The following is a 19,778-nucleotide window of genomic DNA, read 5'->3' as shown; positions in this document are numbered from 1 at the left end:
TCTTTGGGTAGGTAAAGCTCTTACAATCCGGTTTCCAGTGTGAATATGAACTCAAAATGTGTTTCCTGCAAACATTCTGCAATTTTTGCTTAAAGTTTGCTATTTTGGTGAATTCTCCTCCCAAAAACTCATTTGATAGAACACGCACAGAAGGCAAACATGGTGCAAATTCATTCAAACGTTCACACATCCTTTCCCCCTTGTATTCATCTAGCTCTAGTCGTGGTTCATTCTAGCAAACAGACTAAGGCCATCCCATTATCTCAGGGGCGTCTACACAATGACAGGAAATCAGGAATTAAGGTGGAGTTTCCTTGAAAAATGAAAGGATAGCATTACCTTTTATATTAGCGTGATTTAATCCCAGTTGCCGTGCATTGTTCCTTCCCCACCCATACACAACTCCTGAGAGAGACAGGGCAAAGCTGTGTGTCCCGCCGGCAGCAACCTGAGCCAAAGGGATCCCATTGAGAGATGTGACGTGCTGTGGGCTGGCCTGGGAGGGGAATTTTTTACCCAGGCCCAGCTGGCCATGGCTATTCTGTCCCCAAGAAAAGACTCTGCCATCTTTATTAAAAAAAAAAAAAAAGAGAGAGAAACAAAGAAAAAGAAAACACACCTTAAATCGACATGTTCACTAACTAGCTCACTAAGAGCTGTGAAAAATCATGCCCTTGATGTAAATGTGATGCCAAGGAGGAGGGCAGTTTTACCACTCACTCAAGACACATAGGGGTGAACTCTGCTATCACTAAGTCCCACACTACCCTGATGATTGTGGGCTGTAATCACAGCTGCATTTGGCACATACACATTATTTATCATGCTTGTGATTTGGCAAATACCTGGAGCTGCGTGACCTATGTGGACAGTCAGAATAATTTTACACAACTTGTTTGTGTAACAAACTGAAATTAGTATCTGTAGATTCCTAATGCATCCAAAGCTGAGGAGTCAGATAGTCCTATATGCTCACAGAAACTGTCATGTTTTTCATATGAATATAAAATAATTTAAAAAATAATGAACAGAGAATATTTTTCTTAGTGTCCCCTTCTACTAGTAAAGTGCTAGTGAGCTTATACATTAAAATAAAATACCACTCTCTTAAAATGACATCCTACTCCAAATGCATATATTTAATGGAGTGTTCATGACAAGTGCCTGATTGACAGCCTTGGAACCCAATGCCTTCTGCTTAGCCACAGAACAAGTACAGAATGGGCAACAACAGAGGAAGCTTCTTCTCCTCCAACCCCACCATCAATGTGATCTAGAGAGAACCATACCTAGGGTGAGGGGTAGTTGAGTGTCCATAATGCATTCAAGCATCTCTGTCTTAAGTACCAGTTAGTATCAAGTGAAGTAGCAGATTGTGTTATGGGACACATCTCCACTACAAAACTGGACTGACACCACCTATGTCTTAACAGACCATTGAACAGTTGATTGAATATTTAAGAAGCCTCACTGCATATAACAGGAATTGTGGTTCCTCACTGAGAGAAGGAAGACGGGACACGTTCATCTCTTTACTATTAAAGGTGGATCTTAGCTATCAAATGAACAATTCCCAAAACAAACCTGGAGAAGATTTTTGACATTTTCTTATCTAAATACCAGTTTTGAGAAGGGTTGCCTTCCCATCATGGACAAAAACTAACACAAAAACCATAACTAGCAACTCATTTGTGAGCATAACTAAGTGATGGCTAACTTAGCCTCATTCAGCTTTTTCAGAAATGAAGTACTGGGCATTATTTGGGCTGTAAGAAAAACAGAAAGAGATAAGTTGACATTTGTCCCCATCGCACTGATTGCTCTGCTTGTATACTGCATCCCTTTGCCCTTCCTTTTATCTGTCTCAGCTATCAGACTGTAAATTCTTCAGGGCAAGGACTGTATAACTACTCTGTGTTTGCATCGTATCTGGCACAATGGGGCTTCATTCTAGGTTGGTCTGTGAGCGCTACCATAGCAAACATGATTAATCCTAATAATTTCTGGTAAAGGAGTAATGGATAACCTAACATCTGACTTACGTATAAATTAGCTACACCAAAGAACAGAATTGTTTGCATTGTACTTTGGAAATAATTGAAAAATGAAATGTGTATTACCTTGCGCCAGTGCCATCGAGTGATAGTGCCCACAGGTTACTTGTATTATTCTGAGAGCAGAAAGACCATCTATTTTTCTGTAGCAGATAACAGAATAATCAAATTAACCTGGCTTCTAGATCATATGAAAAACACAATTATGTTTCAGAAAACACATAATATAATATTATACTTTATAACATTGACTCTGTACAGTCTCTATTTTACCTTTGCCTGGTTATTACCCAGAGTTTTCTGCAATAGGTTGTTTTTCCACTACTTAGGACAGATGCATATAAAAGTGTCATTTGGACACTGACTTAATTTGTCTGTGACTCAGCTGTATGATATTCACACACAGGTGAACATGCACTGTATTTTAACATTATTCAGAATGGATTCTTATGCATCCACTGCAATGTAACTTCTTTTTGACAGCAAAAATATCCATGTATAAGCATTATAGCTGGAGGACATAGCTATAGTTAAAGTTAAGGTTCCCTAAACATGTCCATGCTAAAAAGGACTTTTCCAGTTGCTTAGAACTTTGTCAAACTTTCACCTGTAGGAGTGAAACTTTCTGGGTCTGGTTTCTGCTTAACTGTGAATATCTTTAGACAGCTCACACAAATATTGTTCTGCTGTTTGTTTTACTACAAAGGCGAGGGGAGATGGGACAAAAAGCAAACAAATTTTAATAACGGAGAAAATGCTGTAAGTTTTTTTGTTTTGTTTTAAAGGGCTTTGGTGTCTTAGCTGTTTGGAACAGAAAATAGAAATTTAGCATGATGATTGTTTATAGGTCAGATTTTTTGGTACTCTACTGAAAACCCATTTTTATTTGTCTGAATTTTAAGGGCCTAAAAGGCATATTTCACACACCCTATTTCTTAATTATAAAGGTTTCTTTTCTAAATAGCGATCTCCAAATATCCTCTGTTGGTATTGCCTATGCATGTAGAACAAAGTTCACTGGAGATTTTCAAAACATTTTGGAAAACCCTCACTCTGTCTCTTCTACAGACTTCCTTGAGGAGCCATGATTGATACGCCATAAAATTATCCAGACCTGGGTCTATTTCATGTGCTAAACTCCCACTTAAGTCCATGTGCAGAGTGCTTTTAAGTATGGGCCCAATATTTTTCACTACATCATTTTCAAATGTTAGTTTTAATAAATTGCTTACAATTTTCCTACACCCATGCCCAATAAGCAGCTAGAAAGGGCATGCATAGGAGGGTGCAGTGGGGAATAAATAATTAAATCAAAAATGTTGTCTTACAAGACTGAAAAAGAACATTAAAAACTGGGTAAAAAAGTGTTAGATTTTCATCTGATACAGGATGGGAATGTTTTGTTCCTGAGTTAAGCAAGGCCTCAGAATTTCATATGCCAGCTTTTCATGTAACCAAAAAGTCATCATGGTCTAATCAGGGTGATTTTCTACAGTGGTGTATGGATGTTAGTGACTATTTTATAACATCCATAGACTTTTTAGAAATTGATATGCCGAGGACTTGTTTGCTTCTCTGCTGGTGAAGAGAGGTCTAATGTTCTTCTATTGGGGAGTAATGTGGGGGAAGAAAAGAATTAAGGTCAGAGAGAGAGGCACCATCCTCCCACAGGGATTCCCACTGAGTTATCATTGCCATATCTCCTTCCTGACAATGCCATCCACTTTTGGAGCTGCTCTGTTTGGCCACTATGCCCTTCTTTCCACCCCTCCAGTGAAGGGGAGGTGCTAGCGGATAGACTTTTCTGCCACCTGATTCAAAAGGGGGGCATAATCCAAATCTAACTCTGAACATTAAAGCAGCTCAGTAAAGGTCCCAGAATAGCTTTGTTTTACATGACATGCATTGGCTTCTAAATGACAACAAAACTTAAGCTCTAGAACTTGATCCTGAATTTTTGGTGTACCCTGCAAGAGAGTTGAGACCTGTTCCCCACACTTCTTGCACAGCCTAACCCTGAGTCAAGATAAAGGGAGCTGAAGTAGCTGACCTGGTCTTAGATGCATCCTACTTTGAGGGAAGAGGGGGGAAAGGGGAAGGCGAGGTAAATGACAATTCTGCTTAAACAGGAAAGAAAGAGACTGATATATATACTTGCTATAAAAATAATGAAGAGTTTATGGCCACACTATTTGTGCTTTACCTTTCTGTATACCATTCAATAGTCATGTAATAAACATGTCAGGTGCAAGATGGTTAGAAAAAGGAATATTTGGTAAAGTAATGTAACTTGCATTGATCTGGCATTCGGCCGGGGGTTAGAACAAATGTAATTTACAAGACCAACTAACAGGGTTGTGTGAAATAAAAAAATTGCAGGGGCAAATCCTGCTCTGGCACTTGACTTCCACTGGAAGGACACCCACTTACACTAGAGCTTCAATTTGGTCACATATTCACAAGTGTGTATGTACTGATATTTATAAGTAAGTCAGAATCATAGAAGATTACAGTTGGAAGGGACCTCAGGAGGTCATCTAGTCCAACCCCCTGCTCAAAGCAGGGCTAACCTCAACTAAATCATCCCAGCCAGGGCTTTGTCAAGCCGCACTTTAAAAACATCTAAAGATGGAGATTCCACCACCTCCTTAGGTAACCCTTCAAGTGCTTCATCACCCTCCTAGTGAAAAACTTTTTCCTAATATCCAACCTAGACCTCCCCCACTGCAACTTGAGATCATTGCTCCTTGTTCTATCAGTCCTGTAAGTGCACCTGAAAAAAAATATTCTAAAATCCTCAGGTAGTTCTCTCTCCAGGCATGCTGAACCCAATATAGTTAGCAGAAAAAACTCTTTTAAACAAGCTGCAAACAATTCAGGTGATGTTGAACCACTCTGTCTAACCCCTCGTTTATAATAATTTTGTCTCTATGATTTCTTTTAATTTGTGGATGAAATGCTGTGTTTGGGTAAGTAAAGAACATGCTCTGCAAGAGCGGGAAATCATGCACAGCATCTCAATACTCTTAGACCTGGTTTGAGACAGCTCTAAGTGAGATTCAGTGCTCTGCAAACTTCCCCACAGAACTCATTTCTGATCTCTCAGACTTTCCAGTTCCAGTCCTGACCAATGTCAAACTGTGCCAGATTTTGGAGTGGTTTGGTGATGTGCACAAATGGGGACCATACTGTCTGAAACATTATGCTTAAATGACTACTTACTTCGGGATTAATCTTTGTTCCTTAAATTCTCCAGTGCCCAGCTGGCCATCAGACCCAGCTCCCCAAGAGAAGACCTTTCCTCTGTTGCAAACAGACAGCGAGTGTTCTTTCCCACAGCTCACATGAACAATAATCTGTGCCTCTAAAGCTTGAATTTGTTCTTTTGGTGGGGAAAAAAATTACAGTTATTCAGAAGTTACAAAAAGAAAAGATACATACAAACCATACCTTCCAACAACAAAGGATTAGCCATATAGCAACTCTCAGCTCCTGGGGCAAGAAATTCACAAGCCATTGGTGATTCCTCCCACTAATTAAGAAGTAGCATTAATAGGCTCTAAATGGAGTTTCCGCCCTCTCCTGGACAGATCAAAGCTGACACAGGACCTTGAGTGAGTTGGTTAATACAGAGTAAAAACATGGGCCTTCTCAGGTTTCTGACTCTTAACACTAATGTGCCACAGGGAGAAAAAAATTACGGCAGTACCACAGAATAAGAGAACTTTTATACTAAGGAAACATTTAAACAGATCAGTCTAAAATCGTACTTCACCTTTCACAGCTTTTCATTTCTCTTTATTAATTAAACTAATTACCAAGGTTATCGCACTTTTACTTGAAAAGATGGATTGTGAGACTTTTCCTCTTCTTTGATGCTGGAAACAAGTCAGAAAACCAATTTTGTAGCAATAATTGTATTGGTAAGAACAGACAATGATAGCTTTTGCACAGGATTATGACTTCAATGCAGGAAAAATCAGAAAGTAGGCTGAGATGGACAAAGCACTAACATTTGAATAGCTTTACAAACAGTAAAAAGAGAAAAGGGGTGTGTGTGTGTGTGGGGGGGGGGGGGCATGGAAGAAATTAGCCAAATAATTGTCTTTGTATAAATTTCTATTTTTATCCAGACTTACAGCAATGAGACAATCCTTCCACTGTCCTGATTTTGAACCTAAAAATTTGCTTTGCTTTATAAAGCTGTTATAACCTGGTTGTAAATATCTAGATTCAAAGTATGTATTTATAATAATGTTAACAGAACACAACTCTGCTTTAGATGGATCTTTGATGATCCAGACAGCAAGAAGAGCAATAAACGAAGGAAAGAAGAAATGCAACACAGTTCCAGGAGTAGGAAAAAAAGACAGAAATTGTAAGGAAAGTATAAGAGGCAAGTAGGGAAAGAAAGGAATGGATTCACAGGGGAACAGCTCTGTTTATTTCTGAACCCAATAGAAAAAGAAAAGGAAGCAATGAGTAGGAAAGGAGTGTGACAGGCTCAGACTGGATGGCTACCAGATAGGGCTACTACTATTTGAATTCCGGGAAGTGGGTGGGCCCACTGCTAAAGGCCCTTCCCCCAGCCTAAGGGGAGGAGCCACTGGATCTGGGATTCAATTGATTTTGGGGGACAACTAAATGAGAAAACAGGAAAGGGCGTGAAGGTCAAAGGGTCAAACAGAGGGAACCGGAAGAGGACACCGAGCAGAGAACCCCGAACAGCGCCCACTGCTCTCAGAAGGCATCGAGGGAGTCAGCGGATGCTGCCCAGAGTAACTCTGCCCAGATGTGAGAACGGATGGAGGAATAGAAATAGGCCTCACTGTCGCAGAGCACCTCCTCAGCCAACCTCCTCTCCCTGGTGTTATAGATGGCCACCTTGGCCAGTGCTAGGAGAGATTGACGAGGAGTTCCTGCAACTTTGTGGGACCCTGGATGGGGTGTGCATAGAGGAACAGGTGTGGGGAAAAGTGCAGGCAGAACCTCAGCAGGAGGTTCTGGAGGAGCCAGAAGAGGGGCTGCAGCCTGGCGCACTCCAGGTAAACGTGCACCAGGGTCTCTCTATCGGGGCAAGCGGTGAACCGCTCCAAGTACACACCCGTGCTCACAGCTCCGTGAAGGAGCCACCAGCTGATGTCCCCAGCAGGCCATGGAGTTAGTGTGGAATAGAGATTGGCCCACTGGCGGTCCTCGCCCTCTACAGGTGGTATCAGGTCCCACCATTTGGTGTCTGGGTGGGACACGAGGCTGAGGAAATGAAGGGTGTGGAGCACGAGCGTTTACAGATGGTCCCTGGGTGCAGTTTGGAAACGGGCCAGCTGCAAGTCTAACAGCCAGCTCAGTGCGTGGGGAGAGGGCAGCTGGAGGGGCACATGGGGCCGTGGCCCGATGAAAAGCTCCGGAGGGCTAGGACTTGTGTGGGGGGTGGGGGGAATGCCCTCTCGCAGGACCCGCTCAAGATAAACCCAAGCAGCAGGGAGCAAGGCTGCTCTCACCTCCTGGAGTACGTGCCAGGGGGTTCAAAGGGTGGAGAGCCCCATGCGCCGAGCTAGCGCTTGGGGATCCACCCGGTTGTAGTTCATGAGGCCTTCGATCCTGGTGACACCTGACAGGACCATCCTCTGTCACACCGAGGGGACCTCTGCCACCTGCACATGGAGTTGGGGGTTGTGTAGCAGGGGCTCCACAAGGAGGGCCTCCTCCTCAGCAACCGTAACAGACCTGGAGGCCGAGACCAGCCTCCAGGTCTGGAGGAGGTCCTGGTAGAAGATTGGCAGATTGGAGAAGTCTCGTCGAAGACCTCTCGGATGGAGATTAAAGCAGCTGCCGGTCATATCGGAGCCCTCGGAGGCGGTGGAGGAAGGTGTATGCCAAGTGGCTCCAAGACGGACTACCTGCACTATAAAGGAGTCTCTGCAGGGCCTGGAGGCGGAAGGTGTGAACCCGGCTGTGGAGACGGCACAGACCCTGCCCTCCTTCCAGGGGGAGACTCAGGATCCTTGCAGAGACCCTGTGCAGTCCTGGCCAAAAGAACTCCAGAATCGTTTTCTGGAGGTAGGCCAGGAACCTCGGGGATGGGACTGTTGGGCTGAGAATACCCTCGTGTTATGTTCCCTGTTCCTTATGAGTAAAATCCTCAGTGTGGGAATTACTATGTTAATTAAATGAAATGTTTAAACTGATGAAAAAACAACTAGGACTCCATCTTGGAGGTCTTCTTCCCCAGTGTTTCCCGCCCTTTCTGGGAAAAAGGCGGGAAAGGTAAGGTGGAAAGGAGTGTGATCTGCCTGGCAACAGGACTCTGTAAATGATAGCGAGCCATTCAGCTCAGGGCTGTCTGCCCTAGAGGCAGCAAGGTGTCATCATGTGCAGGAGTCGCTGAGAGAAGAAGAGACACCTCTAGGAAGAACATCACAGATAGCCCCCACACAAGAAGATCAGCATACCTACCTGCAGTGGTCCTGAGTCCATCATCAGATCCTGAGTTCCTAGCTCATCCTGGGAGTCATGAACAATGCCCCAGGAAGGTGAAAAAAGACCTTAAGTAGTTCTTATTAACTTTGGGCTTGGGTAGTTTAGGTTTAAGTTGGGAAAGAATCTGGAGTTAAGCTCCACCTTGTTAAATTCCCGAGTGACCCCTCGTTTGTTATTTGCCCCCTGAATAAATTGTTCCTTGTTTTGCTTTAGTCTGAGTTTTGGTATTTACTCACCTGACTACTCCGACGATAGATGCAGAAGGGGGACCTAGACACTTTTTAATTGTTGGCGGGAGGGTTAGGTGTCTCCCATAGAATCCTGTTTATTTTCTCCAACAGAACCAGGGTGTTGAGCCGGTGCCAGAGCATGGACAGAACTAGCTGGTTGAGCACCAGTGCCCTCTCTCAAAGGCAAAGGCATCAGAGCAGTCCTGTCCACCTCCACAGTCACTCAAACACCCTGCCCTCTAAATCGTGCCAGTTCTGTGATGGGGAGGAATGGGTGGCAGAAAGGTAAATGCCCAGACAGAGCAGTGGACTGCGCTTCACTGGATGGCTTGAAGTGCAGGTGGGAGGGCCACCCGGCCCCTACCATCAGGCCAGAGCCCTTGACCCAGCTGATCCGGGCAGAGGAGGCCGCCAAGTAGACAGCCAGGCAGGCCTCCAACTTCACCAAGTCACCCGGGTCCTGGACCACAAGGAGTATGTCGTTGGCATATGCTGACAGGACCAGGCTCAGCTTTGACTCATGGAGCACCAACCCCGTCAACCTCTGGCAGAGGAGATAGAGGAAGGGCTCGATGGCCAAAGCAGACAGCTGGCCTGACAGCAGACAGCCGATACACTCCTTGCCCGAAGCTGACCAGTTTGGTCAGGGTCCACTTGAGTCTGACCAGGCACTCTGCGGAGGTGTACAGCACCTGGAAAAAGCCCACGAAATGGGGCCCGAAGCCAAACTCCTGCAGGGTACCCAGGAGATACTTATGGTCCATCCTGTCAAATGCCTTCTCCTGGTCCAGGGACAGGAAGGCGAATGACAGACCATCCCTACACCCAAGCTCCAAGAAGTCCCAGACCAAATAGAGGTTTTCAAAGATGGTATGGCCCGGGATGGACCATGTCCTTCAGCACGGGCCCCAGCCTCAGTGAGATGCACTTGGCTATGATTTTATAGTCCGTGCTGAGGAGCAAGACAGGACACCAGTTCCAAAGGTCGCAGAGGTCCCCCTTCTTAGGCAGCAAGGTGAGGATGGCTGGCCTGCACAAGAGGGGGAGCACTCCACTGCCTTCAGACTCAGCCCAGATGATGGTGAGGTCCAGGCCAAGGACGTCCCAGAACATGCGGTAGAACTCCATGCTCAGCCCATCCATGCCCGGAGATTTATTTGTGGGCACGAGAAGGAGGGCTTCCAAGAACTTGGCCAGAGTGAGAGGTAGCTCCAGCCAGTCCGTCACCCGCATCGACCATGGGGAGTTTGTTCCTGAGTGCCTTGCAGGCGGTGGCTTCGGTCGGATCTGCGGAGAAGAGTCTAGCATAGCAGGCCCTGGCCCTTCCACGCATCTCTGCCGGATCCGTGAGGGGGATGCTGTCCTCTGCCAGAAGGCAGGTGACATGCTTTTTGCCCCGCTCCATTTCTCCAGGGCATAGAAGAAGTGGGAGCTGTGATCCGATGCGGGATCAAACGAAGGCACCCCAAGCCTGAAGGTCTTCAAGGACCTGGAGCTCCTCCTGCTTCTCCCGTTCTCCTGCATGCTCTGCAGAGGGATGGATCCTTGGAGCTGGCAGCCAGACACCTCTCCAGCTCTAAGACTTCCCGCTCCAGCTGCTCTATCCCCGCATCCCTCCACCGGCTGGCCCCCAAGTGTAGTTGTGGCAGAAGAGCCGGGCGTGCACCTTCCCCATGTCCCACCAGCACCATGCGGAGGGAAAGGCGCCCCTCTGCTCCTGCCAGGTCAGCCAGAACTCCTGGAAGGATGTCACGAAACCTAGGTCCTCCAGCAAGCTGTTGTTAAAATGCCAGTAGGCTGGCCCCAGCTTCTCTCATGGTGGTGATCCGAGAACAGGGCCGGCCAGATCTTCTCGAAGATGGCGTTGAAGTCCCCCTCCACCACCACAGTGGCCACCCTGCTAGAAGCCGAGGTAGCAGCCACCTCAGCTCTGACAGAGGGTACAGATGATAAGGTGGCAGGGGCGACTCCCTTCAAGGCCTCCCGGGGCGGGGGAGGGGGCGGGGGCAGGGGAATCGAAAAGGGCCTCTTCACTTCTGCGGCTTCCTCCTCAACTGGTGGACTCACTAGTGATCCTTAATTTATTTTAAAAATATGGTTGCGTACATCTTAAGAAAAAAACCCCACCGACTTCGCTCGTTCTTTCATTTCAAGCTAAAAATAGGGTGACAGAGGGACTGCGGGATAAGCAGCTGGAGCGGAGTGGAGCTGGTTGCCATAGTAACCAATGAGCCATTTAGCAGCACTTGCTTTGGTTCTGTGGTTGCTGGGTTTCTTTCTTTTATGTGTTGGGTTGGGGGTAATGGGTTGAATGGGGTGGGGGAAAAGAGGCAAGTAGTGATCCTTAACTTATTTTAAAAATATGGTTGTGTTCATCTTAAGAAAAAAACCCACCTGCTTCGCTCTGGCGGAGAGGTTCTGATCTTTTTTTTGCTTGCCACGCTTCCCCTCGATGAGCACCCAGCCCTCCAAGGTGTTGGCGGAGGGCTGGCCAGCAGGGGCGGGGCCAGGGCGATGGCATCGGGAATTGAGGGGGTAGGGGCGGGGTAACAAGGGGACAGGAAACCTCCCACAGGGGTGAGCCCTCTCCCAGGCCCAGATCCAACCTGGCCACCCTCTCCTTTGCGGGCCCCGCCCCAGGACATGCAGTGGCGATGATGGGGCCATTCACTGGAGGGGCAAGAGCCTCAGCAAAGAAGCAAGGGCTGTGAGAACCAGAGACAAGACTGGGAGCCAGCAGGGAGTGGCCATTTTAGAGAAGCTGTATTACCTGGAAAATAACCTATAATAAAGGTATTATTTAAGTACTAGCAGTGTGTTTGGGGCTGTTCAAGACACAGAGATAAAAATAATCCAAGCTTTGAAGAGTGTACAAACCAAAAGACAAATGCAGAGAAGACAGAACACACTGGACAATGCAAAAGACTTTAGAGGTTTGGGGCCAGATCCTAAAGTGGGGCTAATTTGCCAGAATCACAGGAAATTGGAAAGGTGAAAAAAAGTGGCTTGAAGCTAATTTTTGCACTTCTCTGCTGCTGCTCCATGCAGGTCTGTTTCTCCTGGGCCAAGTTATCTGCACAGTCTAACACAAAACCTTAATTATCACCTCACGTTACTCCTACAAATACATAACATGCCTCAGGTTTAACCTGTGCATGTAGGTCAATGTTGAATATCTGCTGATATTCTGGGGTTGTAATTTGTATTATACAGTGAGAGAGATTACTAAAACATATGTAGTGCACAGGTCCACTAACAGCAATTCTGAGCCCAAGGCAGAATAATCCCATCCCACCTCTTCTGCCTGAGACCCCACCCACAGTCTGGCCCCACTCAGTCTGCTGGTCCCCACTGCTCGAGGTCATCCCCCTCCTCTCTTCCACATTCCCCCTTCCTTCAGGCAGCAGGCAACAGCTGGGGGGAGGGGCTGAGCCGGGGGAGGGAGGAGAGGGATGCAAAGAGCAGCTGTGCAGGGCAAGCGGAGTGAAGAGGAGGGATGCAAGCAGCTGGCGACAGGGCAGAGGCCAAGTAGAGGGGGGAAGGAGCAACGTGGCAAGGCCAGTTGGGGCCTGGGATGGAGTTAGGGCAGGGCCGCAAGAGGAAGAGACCCAGGCCCTTTTAAATTGCCAGGCCTCTGGGCAATTGCCCCCTTTGCTTAACCCCCACTTGGCAGCCCTGGTAGAACAGTTGCTTATCTTGTTGAAAGCAAAAGGTAGTTCCCTGGGAGGATGCAGAGACTGTCAGTCAGAGAAAATGCACTGTGTGGCCTCTTGGGTACAGTTAAAAGGTGTTCCATAACTTGGCATTTCCCCCCAACACAACCCCTGAACAGCAAGAAAATGCCAACACAACCATCCTTAGTTCTTTTAAACAAAAGTCTGTGTCTAGGAATTATTATTAGTAACTTGCTTCTTGTGGCATCATGGAAACACTGCGAATATAGGAAGATCTGAACAAGGAAAGTGGTAGCTCTTTGTATTTACAAGGTACAGTAGTCCACAAAACTGAGTGTAAGGACTGGACACCACATCTGAACCAATTTTTTCCCACAAATTGAAGTTTGGTAATAAATATTTTAAACATTTCAAAACCTTATAAAAGCTGATTAGGTCTGACTATGGAATGTTCCACACCCTCCTTTAAGTTAGAAGGAAGTGACTAACTTGTGTATAAAGGATAATAGCTTGGTATCAAAAGAAATTGGAAACCACACCAAAGCACCAGCTCTCACAAGGGAGGATTCCATGTAGTAATTCATGTGTATTCAAAATAATATTCAACCAATTTTTAAAAATCTAGTTATGCAAAAAGCTAACAGTTTAAATACATAACACGGGCTGTTCAGAAGTGTGCGAAGAAAATCCATGCAGAGAAGGCTGCTCGCAGTCTTTTTTTGATTATGATGCCAAGAAGTTAGCTATGTCAGTCAAATAAGAATTTTCTCAGGGGATCGCTTTAGATTCAGATATTGATAACGCCTGACATATTTTTGCTTCGTTAACATCAATAATATGTTTTTATAAAGAAATATTTTCTTTTTTTTTTTTGTTATGCTTTACACCCAAAGTCTCATTTTTAAATAAACACTTTTCCTTTGTTAATTTTTTTTTTAATCTTATTGTGAGGGTGGATGCACACTTGTCTGAGCAACTTCATGTTGTTCTGTATGGGATGATTTTGAATTCTTGTCTTTTGATTTTTATTTATTTATTTATTTTTTAAGAGTCACAGAGTTTAAAGACAGAAGGATCTACCAGATCATCTAGTCTGACTATCTGTAGATACCAATCCACCACTACCCAGCACCTGCACACTAACAATCAAAATTGGACCAAGGTACTACAAGCCCACAGCAGACTAGACTATTTTATGCCATAGGGCTGCACCAATGCCCGACGCTCTGCAATGGCAGAAAACGAATTCAGTGAGAAATACCCAGATAATCCTGGCAAATGACCCACACACCATGCTGCAGAAAATGGCACTAGCACTGGGGAGGGGGTTGCCTATCTGACCTGGGGGACAGTCCTTTCTGACCCCACATATGGTGATCTGTTAGAATTACTAAGAATGTGAGCCAAGCACCTGAGAGAGAATATTCAGCATCCCCTCAGAGCCCTGGCCCACCACATATCCAGCCATGGCCATCTCTGACGCTTCACAGGAAGGCGACAAAAAACTATAGAACACATAACCTTTGGTTAGTGACAGCATTCTCCTTGCAGAAAGTCTGACTCATCTTGCCTGCTTTATATGCAATTTGATAAGAACAATACACCAAATCAGGCAGTGCTTTATATTTTTTTTTAAATAACCAGGGTTATTCTACTATCCAAGATCCACAAACCTGGAAATCCTGGACGCCCTATCATCTCAGGCATTGGCACTCTCACTGCAGGACTGTCAGGCTATATGGACTCTCTCCACAGGCCCTATGCCACCAGCACTCCTAGCTATCTTCATGATATCACTGACTTCCTGAGAAAACTACAATCGATCAGTGATCTCCCAGAAAATACTATCCTAGCCACTATGGACGTAGAAGCTCTCTACACCAACATTCCACATAAAGATGGACTACAAGCCATCAAAAACACTTTCCCTGATGATCATGTTACACCTCACAGCTGAACTTTGTGACTTTGTCCTGACCCACAACTACTTCAAGCCAATCTATACCTCCAAGTCAGTGGCACAGTTATGGGCACCCGCATGGCCACACAATATGCCAACATTTTTATGGCTGACCTAGAACAACGCTTCCTCAAAACTCATCCCCTAACACCTCTTCTTTACCTACGCTACATTGATGACATTTTCATCATCTGGACCCACGGGAAAGAGTCCCTCGAAGATTTTCACCAGGATTTTAATAATTTCCATCCCACTATCTACCTCAGCCTGGACCAGTCCACATAAGAAATCCACTTCCTGGACACTACAATTAAAATAAAGGATGGTCACATTAATACCACCTTATACCGAAAACTAACTGACCGCAATACATATCTTCATGCCTCCAGCTTTCACCCTGGACACATCACACGATCCATTGTCTACAGCCAAGCCTTAAGATACAACCGGATTTGCTCTGATTCCTCAGACAGAGACAAACACCTACAGGATCTCTATGAAACATTCCTAAAACTATAATACCCACCTGGAGAAGTAAAAAAACAAATTGACAGAGCCAGACGGGTACCCAGAAGTCACCTACTACAGGACAGACCCAACAAAGAAAACAACAGAACCCAACTGGTCATCACCTACAGTCCCCAGCTAAAATCTCTCCAACACATCATTAAAGATCTACAATCTATCCTAGCAGATGATCCATCTCTTGCTCAGGCAGTGGGCCACAGACCCATCCTAGCTTACAGACAGCCCCCCAACCTGAAACAAATACTCACCAGCAACCATACACCCTACAAAAAGTCCAGCCCAGGAACCTATCCCTGCAACAAACCCTGTTGTCAGCTCTGCCCACACATCGACTCTCGTGACAACATCACTGTCCTAACCACATCAATCACACCATAAGGGGCTCATTCACCTGTACATCCACTAATGTTATATATGCCATCATGTGCCAGCAATGCCCCTCTGCAATGTACATTGGCCAAACTGGACTATCACTACGCAAAAGGATAAATGGACACAAATCAGACATAAAAAATAACATCCATAAACCAGTGGGAGAACACTTTAATCTCCCAGGGCACATTGTCACTGACCTGAAAGTTGCCGTACTTCTCCAAAAAAACTCCAAAAACAGACTTCAAAGAGAAACTGCTGAGTTAGAAATGATCTGCAAACTTGACACATTCAAACTGGGTTTAAACAGAGATTTGGAATGGCTCTCTCATTACAAGAGGTAATGGCTTTGCTCACCCATTCTCACCTCCTGCTCAATGACTGTCATTAATCCTGGAATACCCAGCGTTCATCCACCTACCCCATTGTTCTCTATGCACTTGTATATTTATGTTTCCTATTTACTGTATCATTCTACCTCTGCATCTGATGAAGTGAGCTGAGTCTCAGGAAAGCTTATGCCTACAAATATTAAATTTGTTAGTCTTTAAAGAACCACAGAACTCTCGTTGTTTTTGCTGTATACAGACTAACACAGCTACCGCTCTGGAAATGTTATATGGTAAATGTTATATGGTTATACATAGACCATTACTATTCATACCTTTTTTTTCCACCTGTTTCTGTGTGAAAAGATATATCACCCCACCCCCACGAGTCCCGATATTTTACTGTTGCGAGCAGGTCACCCTAGTACCAATATTCATTTGCAGATGCAGTGAGCCGGTGTCACCGTCTCCACCTGCTCTCTCTGGAGTTAGTTACTGGTGGGGGAGAGGCGAGCCAGCCAGACACAGGCAAGGCAGGGAGCAGAACAGCAGCAGCTGCTGCTGGGTTTCGCCTCTCAACAGGTGACTGCCACTCCCCCCCTCAATCAGGGAAATGAAACCGAAAGTAGCAGCCATCCTGGAGGCCGAATCCGAAACCGGCAGCTGGATCGGCAGGAGGGAGAAATGGAAACTCAGCGCGGCGGGGGCGGGCTCCTCCCGGACCCCGACCCCTCCCGGCGCAAAGCGCTGCCTGACTGCCTGAGCTTTCCCACTCCCACGCCCAGCCGGCTGCGGGGCGCTGCCGCGCGGACACCCCCTCCCCCGCACAGAGAAGCCCAGGGCGTCCGCTGCGAAAGAGCGCAGTGCACCTCGGCCTGTGACCCCCAGCCCTACCCTGCCCTGCCGCCTGGCGAGCTCCGGCCCCAGCGATGCCGAGCACCCGCGGGGCTCAAGACCAAGCACCGCACAGATCCCACCCCCCCTGCAGCTGGCCCCGTTCTCCTCTCCCGGCCATGCAACCCCCCCGAGCCTGCCCTCCAGCCCGGCCACCTGGCTCTTACCCGGCGTGTAGCTGCGAAGCGGTTGCCGCTGCCCCGAGCGGGGCTTCCTGCCCAGCTGCCCCCGGGAGTTGTCCCCGCAGGAGCAGACGGTGCCGTCCGGCCGCAACAGGAGCGTGTGGCGCTCCCCGCAAGCCGCTTCCAGCAGCGCCCGGCCCCCAGCGGTCTCTGGCCCCGGGCGGCACCGCACCAGCCCGCTGGCTGCCTCCTCGCCCAGCCCCAGCTGCCCGCAGGAGCCGGCTCCCCAGCAGTAGGACATGGTTGGGGGGCTGCTCACTCCCCGGCCGGGATGCTTCGCTCTCAGTCAGTCTCTGCCCCGCTACGGCCGAAGTGCTCTAGCCTCTCAGGTGTCAACAAGCCCAGCTGGAGTCTGGCTCTGGACTCTTTTTTTCCAGCCTGAGCTGCAGCGGTAGGGGGAGGAGAGTGTGAGGAGACAGAAGGCAGGGCTATTGTTCAGAGGCAAGCAAAAAAGCAGTGAGGCACCCAACTCCCATGGGCTTGAGATGCCTCACTGCTTTTTTGTGCCTTTGGAAATCTTGTCTCTCAATAATTTTAAACATGTTTGTGTAAATAAAGCTCTAGCCAGAATATAAATGGCAGCCAGCTCCAGATGACCAAATTCAACAATTTGCCATCATTTATCAACTAAAAGCATTAGCTACTGCTCCCCCCCCCCCCCCCCACAGCTGGTCTCTCTGTCCACCTGGAGCTCTAGTGATTAGCAATGGGCTTTGTGGGGGCACATGAAACAACCCCCCAGAAGTAGTTGCAAGATCAAAGCCTCAAATCATAACTAAGGATGTGTCTACACTACAGAGCTTTAGCCAGTAACATAATGCCAGCAAAGCCAGCCCTTGCCAACACAGAAAGGAGTTAATCTGTTGGCAAAACTAAACCGATAGAATAGTCTTCTAGGGGTGTAGTTGCATCTACACTGGGGGTAGTATGTCAGCTAGCGAGTGTGACTTTTCCCTCACTCCTAGTTGATAGAGCTATGCTCACAAAACTTCATAGTGTAGACCTAGCCAATATCCATTAGAAGAAGCTATGTTACCAGCTAACCAAGATTTTCAGAGAGGTTCCAAAGGAACTAGGGCAAATCACAGTCTGGATCTTAAAAGTTAAGCAGGTGGATAATTTACTCAGATGAATAGTACCATGAAAATTAGGGGGATTACTCACATGAACAAAAATTACACATCTTTAAATCATTGCAGGATTGGGGTGTGACCCCTCCCTGTTGAGGCTAGCCCACCTAAAAATGCCAAGGTGAGGGGAGCCTGCAAAAAGAAGAGCAGATTTTCCCAAACTGGTGCCTATTCCCCAATCAATTACAAACAGTGCTTCTTATTTCCCACCCTAGTTATCAAGTTAAACAATTACACAGCCCCCTTTACTGCATTTCAGTCTCTGGCTTCCAGTCAGTAACTAGGTCCAGTAAAGAGATAAGTTATTAAAACTTTATTTTCTTTATAAAAAATGTTCTCCTGATCCCCAAAGGGTCAACTACATTGGCAGCATGGTATTTAAGATAAGATCCAAATTTATATTGATTTGGTGGCCAATCCTTTAGTAACTAAAATTAAAGGTTTATTATAAGAGGAAAGAAACAAATGAGAAGAGAAATGTTAAATGGTCAAAGCAATCAGATGCATACAAGTGACATTAAAGTCCATATATATCAGATTTTCAGCAGAATTGTGGAGTTTGCAGGCTTGTACAGTTCCTCTGGTGTACATCCAGTACCTGAATGGGTCTCAGTCCTTTGTTTCACAGCTTCAGTTGTGGATGAGTTGAACTAGAGGTAGGAAGCTGGAATGAAGACAAGATGGGGATAGTGCAGCAAACTTTTATGTTCCTTTGTCGTGTGACTTGTCCCAAACACAGCACATGGCATAGAAAAGCCTCCGAATCATCCATAAGCATGTTCTTACATGTCCTACTAGTGACTCATAAGATGTAGCCCCTGGGTTCTCACACCTACTTTGAGTTCCCTTGATGGGCCATGAAGCAGGCTTAGTGCTATTACCATCCTGTCTGGGGTGTCACCCAGAAACACAGCACAAGTGTTTGGATATAGATATATCAACTCACTACAAAGCTGATAAGCACATTTATAGTTACATCTCAATCTTAGCAAGTTATAAACTTTCCATTGGAACCCGATATGTCATATCTCATAATTATTGCAATTTTGCAATATTGGACATCAATAATATTATGACTAGTCATTCATATTCCACCCAGCATCATGTGGGGGACCTTGACTCTAATAGTGATTTATAATACTGATCTAATTAAAATGGTAAGGCTTCCCTAGTGTGGACCCACTTATAGGTATGAGCACTTTTATGCCAGTATAGTTTATTCTAGTTCAAGAAGCAATATACTAGTATAACTGTGTATACCTAGGGCATTTACAGGTATGAATATATTGGTTAAAAAATTCACACCTTTACTGATATATCAGTAAAACTTTTCTAGTGTAGGCCAGGCCTTACAAGCAGCACCATGGGCTCATTAGTGTCCACATAGAGCAGGTGAGGACATGACTTTTTATGGTAATCAGAAAGAGCCACAGAGTAAATTAAATTATAGTCAGTGTAGCTGCAACATTTTGGGATTGAATTCAGACCAGTAAGGGGGTGTGTCAACTCCAGCCCTGTAACCCTGGGTGCCTAAAATGCTCGGCTGTGGTGACTCACAGCCTAGACACCAACATCCAGCAGACAAGCATGCAGTTCCTTGAGTGTCTGTGTGCTGTACAGCCCTCATTCCACACTCTGACTCCAACATTCTGCTTACACCACAACAGCTCCACCAGCCTGGGTTACTACTTTCAGGGTGACTCCAGCACACTCCCAGTCGTGAATTTCCCCAAAGCCATCTGCTCTGAAGCATCCATTCATCTCCTGGAATACTCAATTTAGTAATAAGGTTTGCAGCTCCTTTAAAGAGATAAAAGTGCAGGTTATTACTGTAACGGGAGTTATCATTTCAATTCAAACACAGCACTGGGTTGGCTTAGATTACAAGTAAAACAAATTTATTAATAAAAAGAGGGAGATTAAGTGAGTTGAAGTACAGGGGATA

General features: G+C 46.1%; 1 protein-coding gene across 1 annotated transcript in view; it reads right to left on the bottom strand.

Moving 5' to 3' along the window:
• Positions 1-17,074, bottom strand: part of LOC137159027 (probable E3 ubiquitin-protein ligase HERC6) — a 40,005-nt gene extending 22,931 nt beyond the window's left edge. The window contains exons 1-4 of the mRNA XM_067557164.1: positions 16,689-17,074; positions 5,277-5,436; positions 2,121-2,197; positions 340-567 (exon numbers count right to left, since the gene is read on the bottom strand). Of these exons, the coding sequence (XP_067413265.1) occupies positions 340-567; positions 2,121-2,197; positions 5,277-5,436; positions 16,689-16,944 (721 nt within the window). The 5' untranslated portion in view covers positions 16,945-17,074. The remainder of the gene's footprint in view (positions 1-339; positions 568-2,120; positions 2,198-5,276; positions 5,437-16,688) is intronic.
• Positions 17,075-19,778: the final 2,704 nt, after the last annotated feature.

The sequence above is a fragment of the Emydura macquarii genome, unplaced genomic scaffold, assembly GCF_026122565.2.
Source record: "Emydura macquarii macquarii isolate MOO-44397 ecotype Brisbane River unplaced genomic scaffold, CSIRO-AGI_Emac_v2 contig_1790, whole genome shotgun sequence".
Taxonomy (NCBI): Eukaryota; Metazoa; Chordata; order Testudines; family Chelidae; genus Emydura; species Emydura macquarii.
This window is presented reverse-complemented; position numbering and strand designations above follow the sequence as displayed.